The following is a 27,620-nucleotide window of genomic DNA, read 5'->3' as shown; positions in this document are numbered from 1 at the left end:
CCTTTGCATGGCAACCCCTTGAAAAGTGTTTCTTCCGCGCTGCAAGGGGACTGTGCACACCCCGCCCCTTGAGAGGCCGAGCTGGATTTGTGCCTGGGCTTGGTCTGCCCTGCAGAATTTTGGGTTTGGTACTGCTGGAAACAGAAGCCGTGCTTTTCCCAGAGGTTAAGCTGTCCCTGTGCTGATGTCCCCACTGACTTAAGCGTGGCTGAGAAGTGACTTGTGCCTCCACGCTGCAGGCAGGATTAAGAAGGCAGGGCTGGCTGCAAGTTCCTCTGCCTGCTCAGAGGCTATGGCCAAGCTCATCATGAGCCACTCTTCCCAGCCACACTTCCCTTGGTGGTGATACATTACTGACAATCTGTTGAGCATCTTTGAAGGAAGATACATAGAAAGAGGAGTATAAAATAATTGTGAAAATGTACTAGGTTAACAGGAAAACATTTACTGACCCAGTAGTGCCACATTTTCAGAAGTTTCAACTCTTTCCAGGCCCGGCAGAGCATGTTGGGGTATTTACCCCTTACAGGACAGCAGGGAGTGGATGAGGGAAGCTGTGGATCAGGTCCACTGTATTTCTTAATGTTTCAGTGCAGAGCTCTTAAGTCACCAAGTTAAAGTGTAGGTGCAAATGTCAGGACTGAGACTTTCAAGAACTAAGCAACCTGCATGCAGAGAATGAATTCTCTCATTCACTTTACTCAGGAGAGCAGAAAGCAGCTGTAGGTGGTATTAAATCCCATTGGTCTCAGTGGATTGCAGTCTAAGCTGTCACTGTAGGCCAGACCATTAAAGAAAAAAACCTAGCTCTTAGGGTGAGGCACCATTCTTCCTGTTTGTTTTCTCTAGGTTATTTAGAAGAGCTTCATCTTTTCTCCTTCTGTTTTTCAGCTTGTAGCACTCCTCCAGTCAACATGAAAGTGCAGCCTGTGAACAGGACAGCGCTACTGGTAACCTGGAACCAACCAGAAACCATATACCACCCTCCAATCATGAACTACATGATCTCATATAGCTGGACTAAAAATGAAGATGAAAAGGAGAAGACTTTCACCAAGGATAGTGACAAGGACCTGGTAAAAGCACAGCATCAACCCCAGACATATGTATCAAGCTATCCTTATATTGTTATTTTCTTGGTAGAAAGAGGTAGAGAAAGAAAGCAGTTGTTACCTTATAGGCAGCCTAATGTTTGGCCCACAATGAATTGCTATTTAAATGTTCAGCATTAATTGAACGTTGCCTAACAGGCTACCCAAACACTGGAATGTAAATTTATACTTTATGTGAGTGCATAAAGGACTGAATCTGCAGACACTTTTTCATGTAGTGTTGCTGAGAAGCAGCTGGCTTGGGAAATGGTGAGGCTCTGAATACCTTTTGGCTTGTGTTCAACTTGCAGATTTTCACATTAGACATCCCATCCCCCAAAATCTGTTCTTGGGCTCAGGCTTTTCACTGTGCATAGCCCCTTGCAGACTTTGGAGCAGTTTCTGGCACTATGTGCTGCCAGAGGCAGGAGTTGTGTAGTTAGGGCTTGAAGATTATTTTGGAGTGGCCCTGTAAAAGCACTGCCTACATCTGGCAGTGTGAGAAAAAGAGAGAAGAGCAAGACAGTTCCAACACAGATGGAAGCACTGCTCTATCTCCTTCATTTAGGATTTCATCTGCTTGTCATTCTTGTCTAAGTGGAAGCAAGTATTGTACTGGTCCTTAACATTCTCTACATATAAAATCAAAGTGACATATTCAGGTTTGAAAGGCCTCCATTTTTTGTTAATCAAAGAAAGCCTCCAAAATAATGAAATCAGTAACTGTATATGCACATGAAAAATGCAGCAGCACAGTGTTATTCCTAATGACTGTTTCCATTTTTTTTTTCAAATACACAGTCCTCTGGGCCCATTCAATCAGTTATACAATAATACTTCTCTTATTCCCTTAGATGAAGATTCTTTTACTTCATTTCCATTTATATTTCCAATTTCCCCAGTAGACATTATTATCTGGGTCACATTAGGGAACAATCTGCCTCATGAAATCAGAAAGGAATCCACTGAAAGGCACCCAAGGTTATGATGTATTGTAACCTCTCTCTTGTCATAATTTCATACTGTTAAGGGAGATTTTTTTAATAAGGTATAAGGAGGAGAGCCTTAATCAGCAAAAATGAGGTGGGCACCATGAAACTATCCTGTTTTATGTAAAAGAAATAATTACAAGTGCAAGGGATGTGATGGAGTGATAGCTTGGAAAAAAATTGCACTGAAACCCAGTGCTGTTCAGCAGAGCTTTGGGTTAAGAAAGCAATGACAGCTCAGTCTATTTTAGGGGCAAGAGAAGAAGGAAACCTCTTGTCAGAGGAAAGTGCAGATTGTTTTCAGTGCTCTGGCAGATGCAGTTGGGCTGTCCCATCTTGAATCAGAGCTAGACAGTGTTTTGCTATAGAGATCACAAGCATTTCGAGTGACTCATACAGCTACTCCTGTGAACTGATGTGATTGTGTACTAAGGCAGCTCTCAGGTCAGGAGTAAGCAGGGATATCACAGCCCAGGATGCTCAGCCATCGTGTTGCATAGTACATCAGCATCAAATTGCCTTAGCCAGTTTGTTGCAAAATAGACAGTTTTAATATGCAGTGTCTTTTCTGGACTTATCCTGTGTTGGGAATGTGGATCTCCACCTAAAATATCTTACTGTAATTGCTGTAAAGGCGAATGACTTGAGTTTTAAGTTCTTCTGAGGAGAGCAGAGACATTGAGGCATGAAGACTGTCATGAGAACAGATGTGGAACATGTTCATTTCTTTCTCATGGGCAGAGTCAGCAGTGTCTGGGTGCATCCCTTCAGCCTTGCCCTCTCCAGGAAACCACTGAATATTTCTATGTGGAAATATAGCTTGTCTTATATGGCATAAATGTCCTGTGTTAGCACAATGCTTTATATATTTCAAACTGATCGTGGACAGTACTGTGGGGGTAAAAAACTGAATAATATCTATTTTTTTTAAACAGAAGGCCATCATTAGCCATGTCTCACCTGACATCCTTTATCTGTTCAGAGTTCAAGCAGTTTGCCGAAATGAAATGCGTAGTGACTTTAGCCAGACTATGCTCTTTCAAGGTAAAAAAACAACATACATATTTTTACATTGAACTATTCTTTGTTTGTTTAGTATTTTCTTTGCAGAGTGCAATATGGTATGAAGTTACTTCAGAAGATATTTGAATGCACGTAGACAATGCTAATTTCATATTGTGGCCAGTGACTTGATCTGACTCTCATTTCCAGTGAGGAGGGTTTGCCTACACCTCTTGCTGTCAGGGTTTGTCAGGTTTTAGGAGAATTTAGAGCTTTTCTTGGTACTAGTTTTCTGAAACAAATTCATCAGAGACTCCTTATGCATCAGAGGCACAGCTATAACAGAATGTGAGTCTGATGGGTGTCTGTGTTATGTAAAGAGGAGTGGAGATCAGTCCTACCTTGACAACCACATGTGGAGATATTCAGGTTTTACCATGCATGCAACCTCAGTGATTTCCAAAACATACATATATAAAGAAAATCAAAATAACTAGATGGTAAACTGTCTTTTATCATGGATTTCCTTTTAAGTTTATTGGAGAAATCTGGTAAAGCTGAGATTCGGTAGAAGAACTTGATGATTTTAGAGGTTTTCTAAGTGCTAAAGTTTTGCTCCTTCGTGGGATCTTATTATGCCATTTTTTATTAAGTAGGGCAGGTTTTGCCTCTGATGAGAACATTCCTTCCCACTCCAGCTTATAGATGCATAAACCTCAAAATGGGTAATGAAAGAATAAAACAAGCAGAGAATTAAAAGTTTAAATCCTTAGGATGAAGCAAAGAGTTGTCACTTGTATCTGATGCTGTAAATGGAAAAAATAATAGGGGCATTTTTCAGTGTCATTTTCAGAAAGTATGGGAGTTTTGGTCCTGCTTTGTTAGCACTTAGTGTCTGAAGGATGTCAGGCTATGGACATGGTTTAGTTCTGTTGTGGTGGCATGCCTCAGTGTTGGCAGCGTTGAAGAGAGAGCAGGGATCAGACAAGTGTCCTGTCCAAGCCACAACTCATGTTGATGTCTGTTCTTGGTAACTCAGCACGGTGTTTTAGACTTCACTTTTAAGTGCCAGACAGAAGTTAGAAACTGGTGTATTGCTTATTATGACCTCTTTTACTATGTGATGGAATGGAAAAATTCTTTCAAGTTTGACTACAATAACTGTTTAATCACAGTTAGGAGTAAATCATTACTGACAGCTCTGTAGGATATCTTTTGGGTACTCTAGCCCATTTCTAGCCCAGTATTCAATGCAGTGGAAGTGATACACACATCTGCAGTGGGAGTAGATGATGTGATTCCTTCCAGATGTCCCAAGAAAGGAGCTGCTGTTCTAATCTCTGGCTCTACCCAAGATCTAGCCTAGAAAATTATTCCACCTGAGCTTTCAAAATGTTATACAGGGTTGATTATAGTTGTAGTTGAGATATATAGCAATAAATAATGACAATTTTATCATTAGGACAGAAAAAAAACTATTATCATCAAGCTACTCTTGCTTTCTGTGTAAGTCAGGATGTTCCATCCAGCTTGGGGTTAAAGGAGAGAATTTTTTTTCTGACAGTAAGCCAGCATTGCCAGGCCTGGGTAATTAAAGACAAGTAAATCTGCGTTCAGACACAAGTGCAGAGTGAGGTAATGCCCAAAGAGCTGAGTTGCCTTTGCTCCAGGCTGAGACCTGCACCCGTATTCTGTAGCCACATGTTGAGCAGTAGCTTAGCAGTTGTTCCTCTGCCTCCTTCCCTGCCCTGATGAGCTGCTCTTCTTCCTTCCCCAGCTAACACCACTCGAATTTTCGAGGGGACCAGAATTGTGAAGACAGGCGTGGTAAGTCATGGATTTGGGGACATTCCCACCAGATGGCAGCACAGTGTTGGAAATCTGTAGCAGGACCCAGCTTTCCTGGGGAAGGGATGTCCAGATCCGTCACAGAAGGGTTTATAGCATAAAATATAGTTCCAATATGAAATGCTTTTCTAGATTCATGCTCTGAGAAGCTTTGACCACTGGAGAATTGAGTGTTAAAAAATTTTCCTCAATCAGTGTTCAGCACATTTAGAGGGGATTTATAAAATCTTAATGATGACTGTGAAAATAAATTTAATTTCTTTTATTAACTGTATGACCACAAGCATATGCAACAGGAATAAGGCCTCACACACAGCATCTTTGTGTGAACAATCTCTTTGTTTTATTTTAATTCAGGTGAGACTGTGACAAGTCACTGAAGCCAACTTTTGTATTCCAGAATCAGAAATGTTGGTACATTTACAGCAAAAGTGGAATACACTGTTTCAGTTTTGAAAGCATTTTATTAGTTTATTTAATATAAACTATCCATAAACTAAATTTCTTGGCATCAAGTGTACTGAGTTGTTCAGTCAAATTTATGGGCTGGATTCATACTATTGAATTTACTCTAAGTACATTGCTTCTGGTTTTATTCTGATCCAGTTTGATATACTCCCTAGTGAGCAAATAACATATAGAAAGCTTGCATGTGAATGATTAATGTTTGTTTAATGATGTATAGAGGTATTCTAGATATATAAATCTGCTGTCAAATTTTAATACTCAGTCCAGCTTTGAGACTGCTCATACCAGCAAAAAGCAAATCTCACAGTGCCTTAGGGATTCAGAGTGATAAGTATCTGAAAGTTTAGATATTTATTTAAAGTTTTCACTTGAAATCTCTAAAGCACAAGTTTTCATCTGAGATCTCAGGTTCTCTGTGATTGCAGCTGGTCAAAAATAATGTGAGAAAGCAGCCTTTCTTGGTTTGCTGCAGCATTTCCACTACATGTCTTGACTGAACCTGGGAATTGCAGAGAGATGCAGAAATGCTGTTAAGTTATAAATTTAAGTTTACAAAATAAACATTTTACATTTTTTTCAATGTTCAGCAGCACTTATTTAATCCCTTTTTGTCCTCATGTGATACATACCTTTCCAGCTAGTGTCCTCCTGCTGATGAATTCAGCAATGTGAGACATTTTTCAGCCATTCAGAGTGGGAGAATGGTCAGATTGTCCAGAGGAACTGCCGACTCAGCTCTTCCACAGAATTACTCCTTGTGTTCAGGCAATTCACTTCAGTCTCTTTCTCCACATGTAATTTAGGACTAGTTCTTTATGGATAGACCAAGGTTTAGTTCTTTATGTGTGTACTAAGGGGTTTCATTTACAGCAGAGCACACACGTGTGCAGAGACCCTCATGCGCGCAGTGGGTTGACATTAGAATAATATTGGCAGGATGCAAAGTCCATAGTTCATTTCCTGATGCCTCTCAGTGAAGCAGGCAGTCCCAGTCCTGCCTTTCATTCTCTGGCCAGGGAGAGTTGGCCAGGGAGAGTCCTGTGGATGTGGAAAACTGAGTCTATACATGGGTGTCACAGCCTGGAGGTCCTGGCAGATGTGGTGGTAGCTTGCTGAAGGGCTCCTGATGCTTTCCAAGTCCTTCAGGAGTGCCCAGCTGGCCATGCTGCAGTTCTTTTCTAACAAGAGCAATGCCTCACAGCAACACCAGTCCTTAGGAGAATAATCCTGATGGGTAAATTAAGGAAATAAAAATAGTATCCTTTGAGGCCCTCACAATGTGCGTGGGAAGAGCCAGAGTTCCTTGTCAGAGTAGACCCACTGGCCACGAATGCTCACGTTGGCAGCACAGCCATTATTTTGGGACAGCCCTTATATAATACTGTATTTTTAAACCCCTTGTATTCTAAGGATTAAAGCACTGTGAGTAAATCTCACCCCAAGAGGAAATGTTACTCACAAGTCAGTGGTGATGTGGATGGAGGAGGTCCCGATGTAAAATTAAGATAAGGATAAAGAGGGTTTTGCTGATGATGTGGTGAATGCAGGGAGGTTTCCTCTCTTCTTGGTTTGCTGGCAGGTCTGTGGCTTGTTCTGTCCTGGCTCAGCCTTTCATCCAGCTGGTGTTGAGTCTCTGGTTTTAGGAGAATGGCATGTGTGTTAAAAGGGAGGGAAAAGCAAGAGAATGACTCCAGGTGGCATGTTGGGCCCCTGCTGATGCTCTCTGCTGTGTTTTCTTCCCCTCTGCTGCTGGTGATCTCCTCAAGCCCACAGCATCTCCTGCCTCCTCAGCAGACATGGCTCCCATCAGCTCTGGCTCCTCCACCTGGACCTCCTCGGGGCTCCCCTTCTCCTTCGTGTCCATGGCCACAGGCATGGGCCCTTCCTCCAGTGGCAGCCAGGCCACCATGGCCTCCGTGGTGACCAGCACCTTGCTGGCAGGGCTGGGTTTCAGCGGCGGGGGCATCTCCTCCTTCCCCAGCAGCATGTGGCCCACCCGGCTGCCCACGGCCGCTGCCCCCAGCAAACAGGCCGGGCGGGCCGTGGTGGCCACCACTGAGGCCACTGCCGCCTCCACAGGGACGGAACGGGACTCGGCACTGACAAAGGATGGCGAGGGAGCCGAGGAGGGGGAGAAAGATGAAAAGAGTGAAAGTGAGGATGGGGAGCGGGAGCATGAGGAAGAGGAAGAAAAGGATGCTGAAAAGAAGGAGAAAAGCAGGGCGACAGCAGACTCAGAGGCACACAATAGCACAGAGCCCAGCGTGGCTGTGGCTTCCCCCAACAGGACTGCTGAGGAAGAAGGAAATAAAACCATATTGGGAGAAGAGCCAAACCAAAACGTTGCCCCCATAGCTGGAGGTGCCGAGAAGGAGAGTTTTGCGAAAGCCAACACTCAGCCCCAGCTGCTCCCTTCCACCCAAGTGCCACCAGCATTCACCAACGAACTGTACCTGGGCAAGATCCCAAGACCAGAGATAACAAGAAAACCTCCTCCAAAGATGGACAGGTTTCCAGAGGAATATCCTTCAGACAACAAATTCATCACCATTAACCCAGGTGAGTGATCTGTGGGGAAACCATTTTTACCAGAGTAAGTGTTGGAAAATAACACAATCCAAATTCCTTACCTGCTTCCAGTAGATACATTTTTGTGGTGGCTGGCTACATCTGATTGGCAGGTTGTCACAGGACCCAACCCCACAAATTGTTACTGGGGGGAGCAAAGCAGAAAGAAAATAAAAATATCCTTTAATTGGAGCTGATTCATGGTCCTTGTAGCTTATTGGAAGAGAAAATCTGGAAAAATGTTAACCCCCAACACACTCCATCAAGAATTTCTTGAAAATAGAAAGGGAGGGGAATGCAATGAACTATAGCTGTGAAATTAATTTGCATGAGTGGCTGCTGTGCTGAACTGGCATTTCATGGGAAGTTTGCTATATGTGCTTCTAGCTAATTTAGTTTATCTGCAGGATTCTTCCGTGACTGGGCTTTGAGATATTCTCCCAAATACAGGATCATTGCTGGTTTATTTCTCAACACAAAACCTACATGCTCTGATCTTCCAAAACAAGGCACCTTCTGCACTAGGATTACCTTCTGTTTTTTCTGTGGAAAAAAAATCTTAACCAGGCAGAGTTCACGTATTTTCTGTTTGTCCTGGTGAGAATGTCCAGTGCTCCTGTACACTCCAACTCTGGATGTATGTACCAGCTCCACAGTGTGTACACAGCAAATACAGCCTCTTGGAAGCCTGCCCAGGTGATCTGCATGTGCACCAAGCCTGGTGTGGTTGGGGTTTGCTGCACAGGCCTCTGCAAGTTGGTCCCTCATGGTGCTCCCAATGCGCCGTGACGAATGTTCTGCGTGTTTCTGCTTGGGGAGCTCCAGGCACTGGTGAGGAAAACTGCAAGGAGCAGATGGAGCATCTGCATGTGGATTTATTTTAGATTTATTTATTTAGATTTATTTATTTATTAGACAAGTATATTTGAGTGATTTTGTGTATTACCACAGCATTTATGAGATAGTCCGCTTTTTTGTTTGTTGTTTTTTGGGGAATTTTACTACTATTGTTTGTTTTGCTAATCTGTAGTGTTTTATAATTTTCTTTTTCCATCAAAACTGTCTAGAGTAGTGTGAAAAAGCCTTACATACTTATTTTTCCCTACATTGAGAAACACAAAAATGTAGATATTGTGCATTCAGTTATAGCTCAGAACCAATTTAAAAAACAAAGCTAAATCCAATCTTTAATAACATTTGATACAGAAATGCTGACCAGTCTGTAATGCTGTGGATCATAACTGTTCTGTTAGAGATCAGATTAACAATGCAGAAGCTGAGAAACCTGCAACAGGTTGTACTGATTTTTTTTTTATACACTGCTATTTTTCTTACTCCTCAGCTGGAAATCCTCAAAGGCCAGTACTTCCACTGAATATGGTCTGAGATGCCTGTCAGGCAGCTTTCAACATGCCATTTGCCCTAATCACCTTTGCGTTAGGAAGGAGGCCTGTTGGGAGTGCTACCCTGTGAGAAGACACTTTGGAATGCAGAAGGGGCTTTTCTTCAGGCTGGATCTAGGTTACAAAAGACACAAGCTGGTGAATTAGACTAGCACAAAGCCTAAAACTAGTTGCTTCAGATTAATTGTTCTCCCCAGTAACATGGAAATTTGCAATTCATAAAGACAGACCTGACCTCACTCATGCGAGGAGTTGAGATCAGTGAAACTGCAGCCATAGCAAGACTTGTTCCCATGAGAAAGGGCCTTAAAGGTTTTCCATAACAAGGTAAGCCTGAAATCAAGACAACTGAAGCCAAGAGGGCATTGCCAGAAGTGTCTGAAAGGATTCCTGAGCATCAGGACAGCTAAGACTGTTAAGGTCGCTTCCAAAGTGAGCAGAAAGCATCCCTGCAGTTTACTCTGTCCCAATGTGAGGGCAGAAACATTTTTGGATGCATGTTTTCTCCCTGCATCTTTTCTCTTTTGCATCTTCTAAAAGCAGGTTTTAAAAAGCTGTCAAGGTTTCAAAAATGGTTTTGTGAGTAGAAAGTTTAATAATTTTAAAGAGTAGAAAATTGTTTCATAACAATATACATTTATAAAATTAATTATGTAGCATTAAATTAGCAGTTGTAAGAAGATAACTGAATGGGGAAGTACTCATGAGAGTGCATGATTAGAGGAGAACAGGCAACTCATGAGAAATTACAGGGAAAGTGCGAGGCCAATTAGTACAGCAAGGCTCATTTTCTTTTAGTGCTTATTTCACACGTACATACACACACACACACCTCTCCTGAGGCCATGTCATTATTTTCCAAATGGCATTGGCCTCTTCTTGTCTGTGGTATTGGCCAGTGCTAATGATTTTCTTCTGTCACCGAATGCTTGCTTGCATTCTCCTCTTTCATTTTCCTGATCATCCTTTCTCTGTTTTGGTGCCCACATTAGACTAATTGTACCTTTGATCTGCAACTGTTACACACACAGCTGCTCAGCATTGTCTGTGACTCTGAAACCTGAAAATCAGAAAAACAGCAATTAAATTATACTCTCCCAAAAGAGGGAGAAAAAGAAAGAAAAGGAGCAAGGGAAAAAGATGAAATCCAGGATGATTCAGTTTAATCAGGCTAAAGCAGATACTATCCCACAGAATTTTGGTTGGTTGTGCCAGACAATTAAACAGATCCTTTGTTTTTTACTGGAGTTAACTGGGCTGTTGTAAGCAAAGTAATAGCTGTGGGGTTGGGGCTTTTGCCTGAGTGGTGAGCTGGGACTGAGGATAGAGAGGTGGGTTTGGCTCTTCATCCAAATTTCAGCCAGGTCCTGCTATCCCTCAGTGCTCACCCACCTCTGCTGAGTTCCTCCCACGAGAGGGCTTTGTAGAGACAGAGAGATCATGATGTGCAGGTTAAATTTCAAGTGTGATGTATGCTTTTAACAAAGACTGAGTATTGGGTTTTAGAGTAGTCTTTGCCAGGTCTAAGGTTACAAAAGCCTTTTAGGGATAACCTCATTAGCATAATTAAACATCTGTGTAATTCTTCTCCATCCACAGCAAGGATTATTAAGCTGCATTTTCATGTAGCACTTCAGCCATTTTCACACAGAATCACAGAGTTTGTAAGGTTGGGAAGGACCACTGGAGTCAGCTAGTCTAGCCTCCTTGCTCTAGAAGGGTTCCCTAGAGCACTTTAATCAGGATTGTGTCCAGACAGCTTTTAAATATCTTCAGAGATGTACATGGCAACTTACAGGAGCAAACAGCAGAATGGCTTGAAAATAAAAGAATTGAATTATTTAATGCCTGCAAACTATGAATTTCAGATATAGGATTAAATATGTTTGGCATCTGTTACAGAGCAGTGAAAAGCCATGCTTAGTAGTGCACAGCCTGTAAGTGTGACTACTGCAGGACTGCCTTAAAGAAATAGGGGATAATAGCTGCACAATGACACAGGCTTGTATCAAATGTAATACTTCTTTAAGAAACATGGGTTTGCCTTCTCATCATTTAATAATATGGCCAGTATTATTTTCCAGAATTAATTAAGACCTTTGTATAAGTTCGTAACTTCATTTACTCAAGGGAAAGGTAAGCAAGTTGACTTTCTCTTAGGAGACCGTGTGGTCTAAGGCAGTTCAGCAGCAGGGCTTTTCTTTGGTTAATGGTATCTGAAATGGTACAACAAACAGAACTTTGTCCTGACAATTTGTGCAATGGCAAGGAATGATAAAAGTAGATAGGTTATATAGTACAGCTATGGTTGCTTATTATAGCAAGCAGTGTTACTTAAGGGAAATAAACATGCTTCTTTTCTCAGGAACCAATTACCAAGAATACACACCAAAAAAAGCACATTTCACAAACTGTAGATGCCTCTTTCTTACCTTGACTTTTGCACAAGAATTGCACTGCCAGAGAATCCCTGGCTGCCCAATGCCATCTAATACTCCCTGAGCCAGGGCTCATCCATCCAGTGCCTGGGTAGAACTGCTAAATGGGTGATTCACAGAAGTTACATATTTTTCCAGATGCAGGAGTAGATTTAGTAGTGCCAGGGCTTGTATCTTGTGGGATCTCCTGAAACAGATATGCTGTAATAATTTTTATTCCTTCCTACTGGGATGAATTCCAAGCCAGTAAAAGGCAAACTGAATTAATTCAACAAAGGCATATGCCACTGGAAACTGTTTACATTTCTTAGCAAAAATGGAGTTTCCTAGTCTGTTTTCTAAGCTTCCCCATCCTCCACCAAGTTCAGCTTATGGTGGGCACTGTTACAAGGATGTGCTCTTGACACTACCAGGACTTGACGTTCTTGCTTTGGAAAAGAAAAAAATGGTGACTATTTTTTTATTTCATACTATTTTGTTATATAGGAGAACAGGAAACTATAGAGGCCCAGATCTGTCCTTTTTTGTGTGTGTGTTTTCATTTAATCTTTTTCCAAGTTATCCAGCGTGCTGGCTTTTATTAGGCTTTTCTGCCATGACACTCAAGACAGACACCAGCTCTCCAGCTGCACTGCTCTACCTCTGGCCCCAGCTGCCATGCTAGTACAATATTTATTGGCACTGGTTTGTTTAAACTCTCACAACACATTACTTAAACAGTGGGAAACACCTTAGACTTTTTCTTCAAAGCCAGCACAGGAACTATATCTTTTCTCCTGAAGCACATCACTGCTTGGCCGTTCCCAACTGGAATTTCGGGGCCAGCCATCAGCATTAGGGAATAGCATTTGCTATTCTGGCACTCAGCATACTGAGCGCTTTCTTCTCCTCGTGTCTGTGGTACAGGGAGTTGTCAGGGGCAGATAAGTGTGTTCTCCACACTAGACTGACTAAGAGGAGCATTGTGAGCACTGCAGAATTTAATAGTGCGCATTGGGACTCCAGCCCATGCTTTGCTTACAATGGAATTGAATTTTCTTCCCATGCAAACAGAAACATATGGTTTTGTGTTGAAAGATGTGGAGGTGAAACTAAACAGAATACTGTCATTGGAGAGAACTGAAGCAACACCCTAATGGATATAAGGTGGTGGGACTATTTGGCTCTCTTACTAAGTTTTATTACATCATGTGTTTTTTCCTTTGTCCCTTTTACCATTCTGATTAGTAACACCTCACAGGCTTACTTTTTTCATGCTCTTAAATTATTTGAAATGCACTGGTAATAACTGATGCCTCAAGACTTAGCATTTTGTAAGTTTGGCAGATACAGAGAATAAGCCTTTGCTCTAATTTGGGAGTTGCTCTTTTCCTTATTCTTTGCTAGTCAAGGAAATCAAAGATGTTCAATCAAAGTTCATGCTCACTTCCCCCAAACATCCCTCTGATTAGCCCCTCATTTAGGCTGCTTGCTAAAGGGCATTACCTCTATCAGCCTAGTTCTCAAAACTAGGAAGATTTCTTGCTGGGCTTGCAGCAGCCTGCAGCCTTGCTCTGTTTTCAGCGGTCAGGCAAAAGCATTTACAATTAACCTTTACTTCCACTTTAGTTGAATTTTACTCCTGCCTACAGAGTAGTATAATCTAAATGCTATTAAAATAGAGTATGACTTCATATTATGTGACATCTGGTGACTTCCAATTATCTGTGTTTTGCCTGCCTATGGTGAAAAGGCAATTCCGTTCTTCTGGTAGGATTTGCAGCAGTTTCGGGTGATAATACAATACTGAACGAGGGCAAGGAAGCATGTTGGTAAGGAAAGACTCACACAGGCTTAAAAGTCAAGTATGCGTATTTCAATCCTCATTGAAATCTGAAGCTGTTTATACTAATCCTTTCCCATTACGTCCTGTTGACAGGTATTGATCAACCACTGCCTGTTTGTTAGGAAACATTAATAAGATGTGGAATCTGCTTCTGCATTTTTCTTTTTATCATTCTGTCTAAATCAATTTATTCATCAAGTCTACTGAATTTGCACAAATTAGGTGTCTTTTGAAATATGCTGGTGCAGTGTCTATGCTCATTGGCTCCAGTACGTGCCGAACTTCCAGATATTCATCTTATATATGATACAATAATTTTAATGAGATGTCATGCAAAAAGTGGAGTTAACTCAGCCAGATCTCAGGGTATTGACGAACTTTAATTTTGTTCAAAAACTGTGGAATAATGATTTCTTCTGTTGGTTACAACACATCCTATCCATTCATTCATCCACCCATCTTGACAATCCATATGCTAAAATGTGCTTTTGTATGCAGTAACCCACCAGATTGTGACAATTCTGCAAATGATGTGACATGACACCCAACATGTTGAGGATTTTTTATTTTAAGATAGTTACCAAGAGATTTATTTCTGAAGCGAAGTATTACACTGAGCTTTGCAAACAGGGCTGTCCTGCACCGTTGAGAAACAGAGTGCGTTTATCTACAAACACTGATGACAGAGCACAGCATTTACTCAGTTGCCCTGGTGAATTGGCTCAGTGGGGTACTCCACATCTGATAATAGGTACTTGCATGAAAGAGTCCTAAAAGTGTCTATGAGACTGTAACTACAGGCAGTAGTAAAATCCAAGCCATATGTGGCAGTAAACACCATACTTCTGTGCTCTCATGTCTCAGACTGAAGAAAATGGAGTCCCACCCTGCAGTTAGAGGATCTCTGCTCAGTTTACTCATAGCATGTAAAAGGGATAAGCTGTTTGTTTTGTTTACACATTTTTCTGTACAGTAATTCTTTTTTCCACCCAATGATTGGTTTTGTTATGTGTTTACATGTACACAGCTGGCAAGAACAGCTCCAGCATGGCCACGAGACCTTCTCCTGGTAAAATGGAATGGATCATCCCACTCATTGTGGTCTCAGCACTGACCTTCGTGTGCCTCATTCTTCTCATCGCTGTGCTTGTCTACTGGAGGTGAGCCTGTTTCCTTATCAGTGGAAACTGATTAGGATTTGAAAGACATTTCAGATAGTGTTTTTAATGTGGTCCTGTGTTTTTTTATTTTATTAGAAGTTACAGTGTTAGATGCATTAGATAGTTCTCTGGGTGCTAGAACAGCTTTGTTTGTTAAGTATTCACCTGTCTTAAATACTGATTTTTGTGTCATGAAAATGAGCTTGGTAGAGCTCTACCAATGGTAGAGCCAGCTGTAATGGTGAGAAATATTTTCACAATTAGTCCCTCTGAAGTAGCTATAAAAAATTATCTTTGTCTTGGCCTTCAGGAAGGGTGGTTGTGAGAGAAAATCCCAGTGAGACTCGTGTTGGTTTCATGGGTGTCTTTGCCACAAACCTCCTGTGTAATCTTAAGTTCTTTCCTTCCTTTGACTGTACTTCAAGAAAGTGGAGTAAGCTTGTTTCACATTCCACAGCAATGCTCTGAGTCAGGGTTCTTTAACATTGGTGAAGAGTTCAGAAGTGTACCCTGCAAGGTCTTGAAAGTAAAGATTGCCTCTTACAAAGAGACACTGTCATTCACACCAGTGGACATTGGTTCATTGGTGGGACATCAGGATTAACATCAACAAATCCCGCTCCATTTGATTTAAACTAAAACCTGCAGCACCTGCTTGTGTCAGAACCAGAACCCAGAGGCACCTCATTTGTCTGGAAGTTAAAATTAACCGGGGATAAGCCACATACAAGGTATTTAGGAATTATTTCAAAATCTGATTAGATGGGACTGAGGAAAGTAGCTTTGATGAGAAATACCAGCCCATTGATCATTATATTTGCAGAATCCATTAAAAAAATACCAAGCTATTTTTCAGTACACCCATTTTGCTGACCATTAATTGGCCCAATTGTTGAGGCTGAGAACATTTGAAAGAATTAATAAGTAGATGGCAATAGTCTTGTGAAAATAATTTCCATTAACATTTGTAAGTAATTAACATCATTGCAGTAAGACAGTGAATAAAATTGCAGTAGTATATGCACAAAAGCTGAAATTGGAAAGGTTCTAAAGATCCCGTTGTATTGTCCTGTTTTTCAGTATACATTGTCTTTATCTGAAGTATTAAACTTGGTCACATTCACACCAGGCAAGTCCTGGAAGGATATGGCATATCTCAAAACACTGGGATGAGGGATTAGTAGTATTTATCCCTAAGAGATGTAAGTTGCCCTTTGGCAATGCATTTTGAGGATAAAACAAATGATATTTTTGCTTTTGCATTTTTGAGCACTTGTGGGATTAGATGATTTGAGACCAGAGGTGACATAAGCGGAACAATGAAGCAGAGAGAAGCCTTCTGCTTGTTTCCATTGCATCAGTGCCCTATTATCCAGGGACCAAAATAAGGAGTGAGAGAAGTTGCTTGTGAAGGTTTGGCAAAGCATTAACTTTGTTTGGTCTCTTTGTGGCTCATTCCACGATACAGCAAAGAAATAAGTTTTGTGAAGAAGACTTCTTGTAAGGAAGCTTCATTTTCTGTTCCCTTTATTTGAAAAGGAGAGTGATAAAAACAATGATTGTTTGATGAAGATTTTCTTTTCCATCTGTTGAGCTTCCATGCTGTGTTTTAGAGACTCCTTGTAATTGAATATATTTGGAAATGATCTGTGCCATTTCTGAACAAGACTCACTTATTTGCAGAGGTAATTTGCTGTTCTCAGTTCCTCTTTCATGTGAATCCTGGACAAATGGTGAAAGAATATGACTAATGTTCTAGAGAAAGGGTCACTTCCATCTTGTCCGTGTGGTGGCCATCTCAGTAACGAAAAGGGATGGGAACTTGCAGGCAAGAAGAGCTCTGAATTACCTTTCTACTAAAGTTTCCTGGATTCGGCACTTTTAATGGCACTGCTGCACATAGAGGGCTGTGTGATTTTAAGTTGGTAGAGTGGAAGGTAAACTAGGTCAGCATAATGAAGCTGCAAAAATTGTACTGCTTTTTATCCCAGAAGAATGAGGAGAGTACAATCACAGGGTGACCATGAGCCATGATATCCACTGGGCCCTACTGGTGGTTGGGCTCCCTGGGCAGGAGGGACAATGATGCTGTAGTTTCAATTTGCTTCTGTGCATCTTTGATTCCTCTTGAGGAAAAGCTGGCCTGGCTGATCCGTGAGCTGTCATGGGCATGATGAAGGGGACTGTTGCTCCCAAGACTTCTAGTGCTTAAACTGATTTCTTTTAGCATCAAGTTGAGAATTTGAGTCTTAGCAGACAGAAAAGGTGAGGAGACCAGATCCTTGTTTTACTCACCATACGGATTCACCATTCACTTCTGCAGTGGCACAGTGGTGCTTCTTTGTCTGCTTTCTTTCCTTTCATACTGGTTCCTGAAATTGTGTGCTGTACGGACAACAACTAAATATTCCTGAAAACTGTACACTGGGATTTTAGGACCTTTACTGGAGCACTGCTAGCTCATCTAGAGCCCATAAAACGTGGGCGGGGTGAGGTGCTGTTTCCCAAATACATTATTTTTGCATTTCTGGGCATTTGTTTTGCATCTGTGATTTTATACCCAGACTCAGTATCATGAGATCCATCTGCAGATCTTCAAGGTCAGTTTAAAATCTGACTTGGATTGTCTGCAGTCTTTGCCACTGTTACTCTCACAGCCTTTGCTACGAGCTCTGAGAACTGCAAAGTGTGTTTGGTAGTGACCTCCAAACTATTTAGGGATTGAGTGTGACTTCAGTTTTTTGCAACGAGTTCCTATAGTATGCTGAGCTATAGTATGGCTTGAAACTTGTCTTTTCTGGAACTTCCACTATATTCTGTAGCAAATTGAAGAAGTCCTGAGTATTGACACTTGAGGGTAAACCCAAGGTCAGTGTCACTTTCATCTTCACAGAGGTGCAGGAGGGTGACTGAAATCAACTGAAATACTTTGATACACAGTAAATTCTGTAATTTGGGGGGAATGTATTTTAGGAGGGTGTGGTAACCTTCCGCTGGTTTTTTTTCATTCTGATTTTTAATCTAGACACTACAGTCCTGTAAACTGTGGATTCAAAGGGAAAAAATAAGCAGAGAATATTAATAAGCAATTAAGATTTTAGAGTTTAGCCAACAGCAACTTTTAAATGGGTACTAAATTATAGCCATTTCTCATTTTCAGCTAAGAGGAAGAAATTCATTCACGACTATAGCTGGAGAGTTTTCTTTTTCTTTCTTTTGAACATATACCATAATTCACCTTGAATTATTGCCACTATCAACATCGTGATCTCAAAGACAAAGTGGGAATATTGTACTGCATTTCTTATTAAATCAAGCTGTTTATACAGTGCTAATACGTTTACATTCAGGGGGGATTCTTGGAACAACACAGCTGCTGCCTTTCAAAAAGCAAGCAAGCTTGTATGGCTTGTTTTGGAGTTGTGTGCATATATGAGACAGCTTGGGAAAAAGATGTCTTTAATTTTCCTTAGGCAAAACCCTATAGAATTTAGTAGACATTAGCGTTTTCTTAGGTTTTATTAAGCATCCTGTCAAATTGAACAGAATCCTTGGGACAAGTCCTATGACAGAGCCTTGTACTGCTCTGGCAGTGCCTTTCTGTGCACAAGAAATTACACTGAGCACCGGGAGATGTGTTCTTTTTTCTGCCTTGGTCACTGATTTCTGTGTGACCTCCAGCCAAGTCATTTACAGGTTGAGAGTATTGTTGTTGAACTTAGTGGCAAAGATCTCACTGAGAGCAAGCTCAGGTGTTCAATATTTCAGCATCTGAATTCTGACACTGGTGCAATAGAACTGAAGAAGGTTGGTCAGCTGTATTTCTAAATCAATTTGTAATATAGAAACGAAAGCTGCAACGTAAAGAACCCTCATATTTACCATGTCTAATAATCCTGCCTTGGAAAACTACCTTTTGGTGTTAGATTCTGAGGAGCTTGCACAGCTCCTTAGCTAAGAGAGTGTTAAAACTTAATTGAGAGAAAAAAGAATAACTTCTGCCTGTACCAGGTTGTAAAAAGTGCTGAAATCGTTATTTGAACCTATTTCTAGGTTTTATTTTATGAGTTTACAATGTGTTGCTCATCTACTATACCGATTGGAAAAGGAACATTGCAAATTTACAGACCACTGTAAAATTGTTTGCTTAGAATGATAAAAGCTTTCAGCATACTCTAAAATGTTGGTGATTCTGCTCATTTCCTCACCCCCTGGAGGACGCCGAGTGGTAACACTTTCTGAGACCCTGGGTGTTAATTTTAAGAATGTCTCGGGTGCAGTTGCATGAGTATTTATTTCAGCAGCAGCAGTTCAGGCAGGGTCCTCTCCCCTGCCCTTGTTCTGCCCTCTGTGACCCCATTGCAGATGTTTGTACAACCATGTGAGGAGCTGGATTGCAAAATAATCTATGTTTAAAAAAAAAAAAAAAAAAAAAAAGAGGCGTTTTCATGTCCTGATTTAAACCAGATTAGCTCCTAGTCTGGTTCATGTAGTAACAGGACAGAGCTGTACTAGCATAACTGAGGGAGCAGCATGGGGGAGGAATGAGAAAGGGGTATGGGGATGCTCGCTCCAACACTGTCCTTGGTGATGCTTGAGGAGCACATCCAGGCACTTGCGCTCATCTTGGGGATGGCAGTGCCCCAGAGCCTGTGTCACCACAGACAGTGAGGAGAACTGACAAGGGCAAGAGACTTCCCTAAGCCTGGAGACAGGCAACACCCCAGGGAGATGAGGGAAAACGTGGAGGTGAGTGTCATACCTGAAACTTCTTACAGCTTTTTTAGTGTCCAGCTGTGCCTTGCTCATACTGAACAAGGCATGCCTTTGTTTTCCTCTGGGAATAGCCACATCTGGTCTCATAAGATGAGGGATGGGTACAGGGCAGATCACTGTCTGGTAAGTGGGATGCAGCCTAGCCTGATTTGGAGTCCTCTGATCTCCCGCTCTCAACCCAGGCAATGCAGGTGTCCTGGGGTGCTGCAATGAAGCCGCTTTATTCCTTGACCGTCCGCTCAATGCCCGAGGCCGCTGTGCCTTTGGGATGGGCCCGGGCCCGGGGCCGCGGGGCCGAGTGCGGGGCCGTTTAACGGCCGGGCCCAGCGGCTCGGGGGCTCTGGGGCTCGGCAGGGAGGGCGCTGGGAGCGCTGTGCTGCTTTTTTTGGGTTTCTTTTGTGTTCCAGCTAGCTGGGAAAAGGTTCTGTTGGTTTTTCTTTTCTTTTCTTCCCTTCCCTTTGCCTCACTGCTTCCCTTCCCTCCTTGCCCGTCTGGGGAGCCTGCGGGGGCGGCCCCGCTGGTCCGAGCCGTGTGTCTGTTCCCTCTCTGGGAATTTGTTGTATTTTGAGGGGTTTTTTTGTTCTACCCTCGTTTGTTTGGTGTTAATAAACAGTTTGGTTTTTCCCACTTTCACTTGCTGTGACCCACTTGTCTTATTGGTGGAGGAAAAGGGGAGGCCCTTTTCCCTTTGGAAGAGACACTCATTCCGGAGTGTTTCCTCCTGAAGTTTTGTCTCCAAAACTGAGACAGCAGGAAAAGCACTTCAGCTCTTATTGCAGAAGATCCAGGTTGTGTGTGATTTTGCCAGTTCCAGAGGTAAAGGTACTGAATCTTGGACCCTTCTGTGTTCAGTATGTCAAAATGCTGCTTGTTTCCATTAAAAGGGAGCAGGCCTGTGATCAGCTCCCTCTTCTCCCACTCTGGGACCCAGGCTCATCCTTTGTGCTGACATCAGGCCCTCGCTTTCAAGCCGGATGCTCAGGGCAGCCGCTGGTTGCTTGTTCTGGCTGTTGGTACCATACTTCAGTGCTCATCATTCTTCCTTTATGAGGAAAATCAATATGAAAACTTCTCTGGCAGCATCTGTGCTGTTTCATCCAGCAGGACAGCCTGGGGCAAGGGACAGAGCCCACAGGTAGATCCCAAGACCAAACCAGAGTGTGCTGCTTGCTGTGCTTCATGGTGTTGGCTCAAGGGGTTTTATCGTCTCCTCCTGCAGCAGAGCTGAGCCCAGCTGTTGCCAAGGCTGGTGGGTCATGGGGCTGGCTCCGTGTGGGCAGGGCTGAGGCAGGGGAACCCAGGACATACACCTGCAACCATCCCTCCCCAACTTCTTGGTCCATAACCATTTCCCAAATGGCTACTTTAGGGCCTTTCAGAAATCACAGGAGTTGTCAGTTGTTGTCGTAATAGACCCCCTGCTGGTGAATTGGCTCCGAGATGCCCATTTGGGCCTTTGAACAGACTAACTCAGGCTCATTAGACAAAAAAGAGGGAGATTTGCAGATGGAGAGTTGCTTTTTAAGCATGCTGGATGATCTGTTAAGAGCTTGACTGTGGAAAGGGGCATGTTCTCTCCTTATATGCCTGTTACTTTTACTCTTTTTTAATTAACATTAGGTTTAATTTTTTGTCGTGAAACAGAATTCTGCAAGATGCCATTTCCTTTCTGGTGAGGCCAATAGTGACTTGCCACTTTACAAACCGACATATTTTGTCTTGAGAAAGGAAACAGGTATTTGCCAAGCTTAAATGCAGATCAGTGGTGATTTCCAGAACTATCAGGATATTGGCAAAGCTCAGAAAATAGTACTTTTAATTCTGATTATAGAGCATCAGGACCAAAATCAATAAGAACATTCTGACCCAGGAATGTCCCATTTTAAGGAAATAGGATTGTCTAGATTTTGCTTCAGGTTTAAACCTGAGCCATCCCATTGGTGTTAACAGAGTGACTCCTGAGTAACTTCTACCAGCTACAACAGATTTTGCCATTGTAAATTTGAGTCCACACGACTGAAGAACCTGGATCATCTTAAATGGGTTCTCAAGAGTATGTAATTGCAGGATTGAGTTTGTTCTTGCCAGATATTTGAAGCCAGCTTCTTCCTGTGCCCCACATGGCAAGCCTTCATCTGAATTTCATGAATCAGTGTTCTCCTCTCAGCTGTCCTGTAAATAAAAAGCAAATACAGAATTTCCATAATTTCTAGGTTTCAGACAAGATTAAGAAGCTCCATTCAGGAGCACGAAATGAGTCTGATCCCACACGGGAGCTTCCAGGCCTGTTCTCCACAGCTCTGCAGTGCCAGCTTTAAAGCACACATGAGAGAAGAGCATGAGAGAAGAGGAGGGATGGTACAGTGTGATAAATTGTCCTGTAAATCACAGGCTAGAAGTCTGAAAGACGCAGTGTAAATGCATCATTTTTAAAGTGAATAATGTGAAGCTGATAAAAGAGCACATCTGAGAGTTGGGAGGAGGAGCAAGGGAGGGAGCTGGCTTTAGAGGGAGAATGAAAGGTAGATACAGATGGACAGGAGAGAAAATGCAAAGGCTGGTACTGCATCAGGAGACCCACAGGTTTGTGGAAAAAAATCTGCTTGGAGTTTTGTTCCATCTGTTCTCCTACAGTAGGGAGCCTAAGAGTAGGGGAGACTCGAGTACAACAATTGTTTCAGGTTTAAAAACAAAACAGAGGAGAAGGGGTTGGTGTAGCTGAGGTTTGTTGCTCTGTTTTGTGTTACCTAAGGCACCACGTGTATTGCATGTGTCAATGCTGCCTTGTAGGGAGGCAGTAGGGAGTGCCAGCATGAGGCCATCCCTGGTGCCAAGGGCAAAGACCCTGGGAGCAAGCACCCAAGGTTGTTGAATCAAGACATCACTGCAGGGACTGTTATATGGAAGTATTTTCATGCAAAAGAATTAGGGAATGGTGAAACCACCCATCTCAGTGCTGGCAATCCTGGTGCCTGCTGGGTTGTGACTGCTTTTAACAGTACCTTTAAATGAGAACTGTCACTCTTAAATGTAGCATGTGGGTCTGTTGTGTGAACATCTTTCTGCAGGCACTTTATGGATGTGGCCACTGAACTCAGTGGGAGCCTAGATATGCATCACCTTTATTTCGAAAGATTTTGAAAGAATGTCAAGCATGCAATCATGAGTCAAACAACAGGACAATATGTGCTTCAGGTGTGGAAGACTAGAATTCAAAATATCATGTTGGTGACCTTGAAAACTCCCAAACAAAAAAAAAAAGGATAATTTTTATTTTTGATTTGCTATATGATGTGTCCCATAAGAGCTGAGACATTCATGCTGTCCTCTGCCCACAGGCCATCCTAAGGGGGTGAAGTTTATGCAAAAGTCTTGGCAGCAAGTTGGAAAACTGCTGTTGACACCCCTCCTCAGTGCTTTTTTTAGAGGTGTAGCAGAATTTCCCCAACATTTCCAAGAATACCTTCTTCTGCAGAGAGAGCAAAAGAGAAGGGGCAAGGGCAGCTGAGGTCAGGCAAGGAGGGATCTGCACAGCTGCAATGATCTTTCTGTTTTGTCTCTGTGGAATTAATTAAGTGGATTAATTGCAGACATATTTTTTCCTCTCGAAATGCCTTCCCCAGTGCTGCTGTAATGGCGAGGTCTGAAGAAAAAGCAAGATTTTATCTGTGCAGTTACTGGCTCAATAGTTTGCAGTGTATACATTTGAACAAATTTTTTTTTAAATATCAAAATATTCTAATTAAGCTCCATTAACAATGGGTTTGTAAGTTCTCAGAAATAATATGCCATGAGGAGTGTAGGTTTTCTCATAACTACAGTGGTAGAGGATGCCAGGTACCATTGGCATCTCCTACTCATCTGCTAGGTCTCTTGTAAGTTACTGTACAAGAAACTCTTATACAGCTTTAAGATTTTTGAACTCTGACTTTTAAAGCTCTGAGATATTTTAAAAGAGAAACAAATTTCACAAATGCTTTTTGTGAAATTAAATCACTGTATGAAAAGAAGAATCTATTAAGAAAATGGATGCACTCTTTTTCTGTTCCCCTTCCCAGCTCAAAGAAACAGTTTGCTTACTCATTGTCAATTGATCTCTTGCTAGTTTAGTATTTTCTATGATATTCTTAGTATGTAAGCATACGTGTTAAAATGTATACAGGTATGTCTGGAGTAGATTCACTCTCATGAATTGTCAGGTTCAGAGCTAGAGCAATGTCTCAGACAAACTGTGAATGAAATATCCTATAATACAGCTAGATGTACCCTGAGGGAACAGTATACCTCTGCTGTGAAACTGTGAATTAACCACAGCAACCAGATAAATTATATTTTTTTTCTCTCCTTGTAACCATGAAATATAGCTATTGAAAGACCCTATCCTGTCCTAAGTCCCACAGCAGCATTTGGACTAACATTAGCACCAGCTATTTTACAGCAGGATGTAGTTTGAGTGTAAAATTATAGGATAAGAATATTAAATCAATTTGGCAACCTTAGCTGCTTGGATAAATACTGGGAATCAGCAAACCAGTAAAACAATAACAAGCAGGGTTGAACTTCATTTTACTGTTCTTAAAACCTGTGCAATTTGGGGAAAAACAAGGCCTGTGAATGCACAACATGTTGTGCTGCTATTACAAATGTTGCAAGTACATGAATTCATTCCGTTTATTGTAGAACGCTGAGTTGGTTGGTTTAAAAGAAAACAGTTCCTCTGTTGCTATAAACAGCATGTGTTTTACTCTATTGACTTACAGGTTAAAATACATTTGAGTTCCAAGTTTTAAGCTGAAACAGGCGTAGGCAGCGTGTCTGGGTATTGATTGGTGGGTTGTTTCATGTTTTGGAAACCCTGTCTTTTCCAAAAAAGAACAAAACCTTTTTGAATGTCCTACAAATCAACATTTATAAAGTAGTAGAAATAAGTCAAATTTGAATTGTAAAAATATTGTTAATGTTAAAAAAAGAAATATATCATAAAATCAAAACATTTCTCATTAATGACAAATGTTCTATTCCCTGAAGGTCCAAATTTGCTTTATGTTTTCTTTCTGATCAAATTATCAGTTAAATGGATGGATTTCTGCACAGTGATTCACTCTCCACAGCCATTTTTTAACCACTGTCAGAAAGCTTCCAGTGAGTGCTGGTAAAATTCCTCACATTTTGTAGGAACCACATCATCACTCAAAATGATCATCATTTTACTCTCCAGAATCTTAAAAGTTTCCTAAATTTCAGTGTTCATCAGTAACAGCAACTGGTGTTGCAGACATGAAGTGAAAGCTGGGAAGATGCAATGCTCATACCTGCCTTATTATTTCAGTTTGTTGTGTTGGGTTTTGTTTTGGTTTTTAATAAAAGCTTGGAACATAAATGTACCAAAATGGTAAGTGTCTGCCCATTGATACAACTTCTTATTTTTGAAGCATTCATTGTGCTGTTTCAATCAGGGAGTAAATGGGTTTGCTTTGCAGGCTCAGAAGAGCAAACTGCAAATGCTGGTTTAGTCAGTTAAGGCTGAGTCTGGACTTTATCCACAGAACCAACGTTTGGACAACAGCAAAACAATATTCTCCTGGCCATGATACTCATTACAGGCTTCATACTCGTATGAATGAACTGGTTTTCACTACTTTCCTCACTTTTAGGTAGAAACAAGCCTTTTAACTTAAAAGGGCTTTTCCTGCAACCTATTTATTTTTCATCAAGCTTTTCTGTAGGTCTTGCATGACAGAAGTTGAAGTCATGTTTTCTGCTACTACCTTGTCTCCCTACAACTGTACAATTGTCCTGTGTCCTTGTTCTAATTTTGGGAACCTGGAGGGGAAGGGAGAGAATGATGAACAGCTTAACAAGCACCAAGGACATTTACTTGGTTTACATCTGCCACACGTATTCTGAACATGATTATGGTATTGAGGCATTTATAAACTTTATTAGCAATAATTCCTTATTATAAAAAATTAATACTAATTAGTAATTAAAGCCCACCACTTGCGTGCACAAATCACCATAGTTTGACTTGGGTGCTATTTAATACTGGATCTATCTAGGCAAAGCAATTGATCTCTGTGGAGATCAATCCTAAAGAATAAAAGAGATGAAAAGATTTTTAAAACAATTTGAGCAAAGAAAAGATTGTCTTATTTTTCCTGAGACTATGGAAATAAAGTTTCTGCTTTCTAAAGGAAAATATAAAAATTAGGAAATTTGCAAATGGAAATTAGCCTGTGTTGGTCTTCGTCTTTATTTGTATCATTAAATGCCGTCTTTAATTAGCATATATATTATTCATGTTTCAATATAATCCATTTTGTAAGTCCAAGTTCAAATATAAAAATCAAAGTGGGCTTGATGGACCCTATTGTTCACATGCAAAGCAGTTAACATAGATGTAAAGATACGAGGTGAATTGAAACATCCATATTTCATAAGGACACAGTCTACGTTTTCTGAAATTATGGCTTGAACTCTTATTTTTAACTTTTTCTCATTTGCATACATATTACTCCCTGTTTAAATGATGTGTTAATTCTATTCATTAGACTTCAGTGAATGCTTCTGACTCTCCTGATAATCAAGCACAGGTCCCTGGAAAGCAAATTATGGACTTTCGCGTTGCAAAACCCATTGTAAACGTGACATTTATCACTGCAAAGCCAACTTCTGTGGAGCACTTGGCTGCAGTCAGGAGGGCAGAAGCCTTTTTCTTCTGCTTATGGTAATGATCGTCATCTGTGAATAAGGAGCTGAGTCCAGGTCCCTGATGGCTCTTCAGAAATGGTTGGGCACTTCACAACTGCTCCACAGTCTTGATGGTAAAAATGCCAGTTCAGCTCTTTGAGGGAATAATTTGACTCATGTCCTCACCCAAGCAGCTTGAAGAAAATGGGTGATCAGGAATTTTCTGTTCCATATAATGTGATGGTGGAGACAAGGATGGGGGGACCTAGAGGGGCTGTCAGAGCTGGAGCCTGCAGCTTTGGCTTTGCTGTGCTTCCAAAATATGCTTGTACTTCAAAATCTGGAAGAAGAGAGCCCTGAAAGCAAAAGCACAAAGGTGACAGCAGTACAACAGGAGTCCGTTCTCCTTTCTCTGGTTTACTGAGCAATACCCTGTAGTGAATGTGGGAAGAATCTGTGGGAAGAAAAGCGGCAGTGAAATAATATTGGAGTTGGTGTCTGCTATTGCATATTGATTTGCCAAGGCTATGTGAATTCATCTCCTTAATTTTCAGTATAAAAGCATTGTTATCCCAGTAGCAAACCCGAGGTGATAATTTTGGAAGGTTTTATGTTGATAGGGTGAGCCCTGAGTGGTGCCACACAGGGAGTTGCTGTGTGTGCTCTGATTAATAAAAGAATTGATGGGAAAAAGAAAGATTCATATTGGCATCTCTGTGAGGAAATGCTTGACATCATTAAAAGTCCATAAGTATAGTTTCCGTCTGTTTTTTTGCAGAGCCTGGACCTTTTCAAAAGCAGTGCTGATGTGCTGCAGGGAATTAGTTGAGGTCTTTGTGATAGCAGAAGGTGGGAGTTCAGCATCCCTGGTTTTGTTAGCCACAGAGCTACGGAAAACAAGTTCCCTGTTGTATAGCTTAAAGATACAGGTGGAGACTAGTAGAAAGAGACCTGTTGTCCCTGCAGCTTAATTTTATTCCAAGTGCACAGAATAAGAGAGCGGAAGAGAAGAAATCATTGCATTTGATACACATTCTCAGCAGCTGCTTCATCTCTCTGTGTCTGGCTGTGTGATGTCACTCTCAGGATCTTTCTGCATGAGAAACAGCTGGGCACTGCTGAGCACAGGAGAAGTGATCACACTTCACCAGCCTTTGAGAGAACCCAAGCTGCAGCTGGGCCCATGGGGCAATGAAAAGTCTCTGTGTTAGTGAGACTGTGATTTCAGTGAGTTGCAGTGCTGTCTGTAGGGTCTGAGCTTGCACTTGGTTCCTCCTTCCTTACCAATACTTTCTTGTGCTGCAACTGTGCAAGGGAATCCCTGAGCTTTACACCAGCATTTTTGAAGCACTTAAACCCATC

The 27,620-nt window shown here is 41.6% G+C and overlaps 1 protein-coding gene and 1 long non-coding RNA gene across 3 annotated transcripts in view; one reads left to right on the top strand and one right to left on the bottom strand.

The window, feature by feature from the left end:
• Nucleotides 1-27,620, top strand: part of PTPRG (protein tyrosine phosphatase receptor type G) — a 402,551-nt gene that overhangs the window by 321,057 nt on the left and 53,874 nt on the right. For both annotated transcript variants that reach the window (XM_032121374.1, XM_032121375.1), the window contains exons 9-13: nucleotides 892-1,076; nucleotides 3,016-3,124; nucleotides 4,860-4,909; nucleotides 7,165-7,957; nucleotides 14,660-14,792. In XM_032121374.1, the coding sequence (XP_031977265.1) occupies nucleotides 892-1,076; nucleotides 3,016-3,124; nucleotides 4,860-4,909; nucleotides 7,165-7,957; nucleotides 14,660-14,792 (1,270 nt within the window). The remainder of the gene's footprint in view (nucleotides 1-891; nucleotides 1,077-3,015; nucleotides 3,125-4,859; nucleotides 4,910-7,164; nucleotides 7,958-14,659; nucleotides 14,793-27,620) is intronic.
• LOC116449657 lies at nucleotides 5,735-6,417 on the bottom strand. The gene is made up of 2 exons (XR_004242483.1): nucleotides 6,028-6,417; nucleotides 5,735-5,897 (listed from the first exon to the last, which is right to left on the bottom strand). It is a non-coding gene; the product is annotated as an uncharacterized LOC116449657 (long non-coding RNA).

Source organism: Corvus moneduloides, chromosome 11 (genome assembly GCF_009650955.1).
Source record: "Corvus moneduloides isolate bCorMon1 chromosome 11, bCorMon1.pri, whole genome shotgun sequence".
NCBI lineage: Eukaryota > Metazoa > Chordata > Aves > Passeriformes > Corvidae > Corvus > Corvus moneduloides.
The sequence above is the reverse complement of the archived record's forward strand: the minus strand, read 5'-3'. Positions and strand labels throughout refer to the sequence as shown.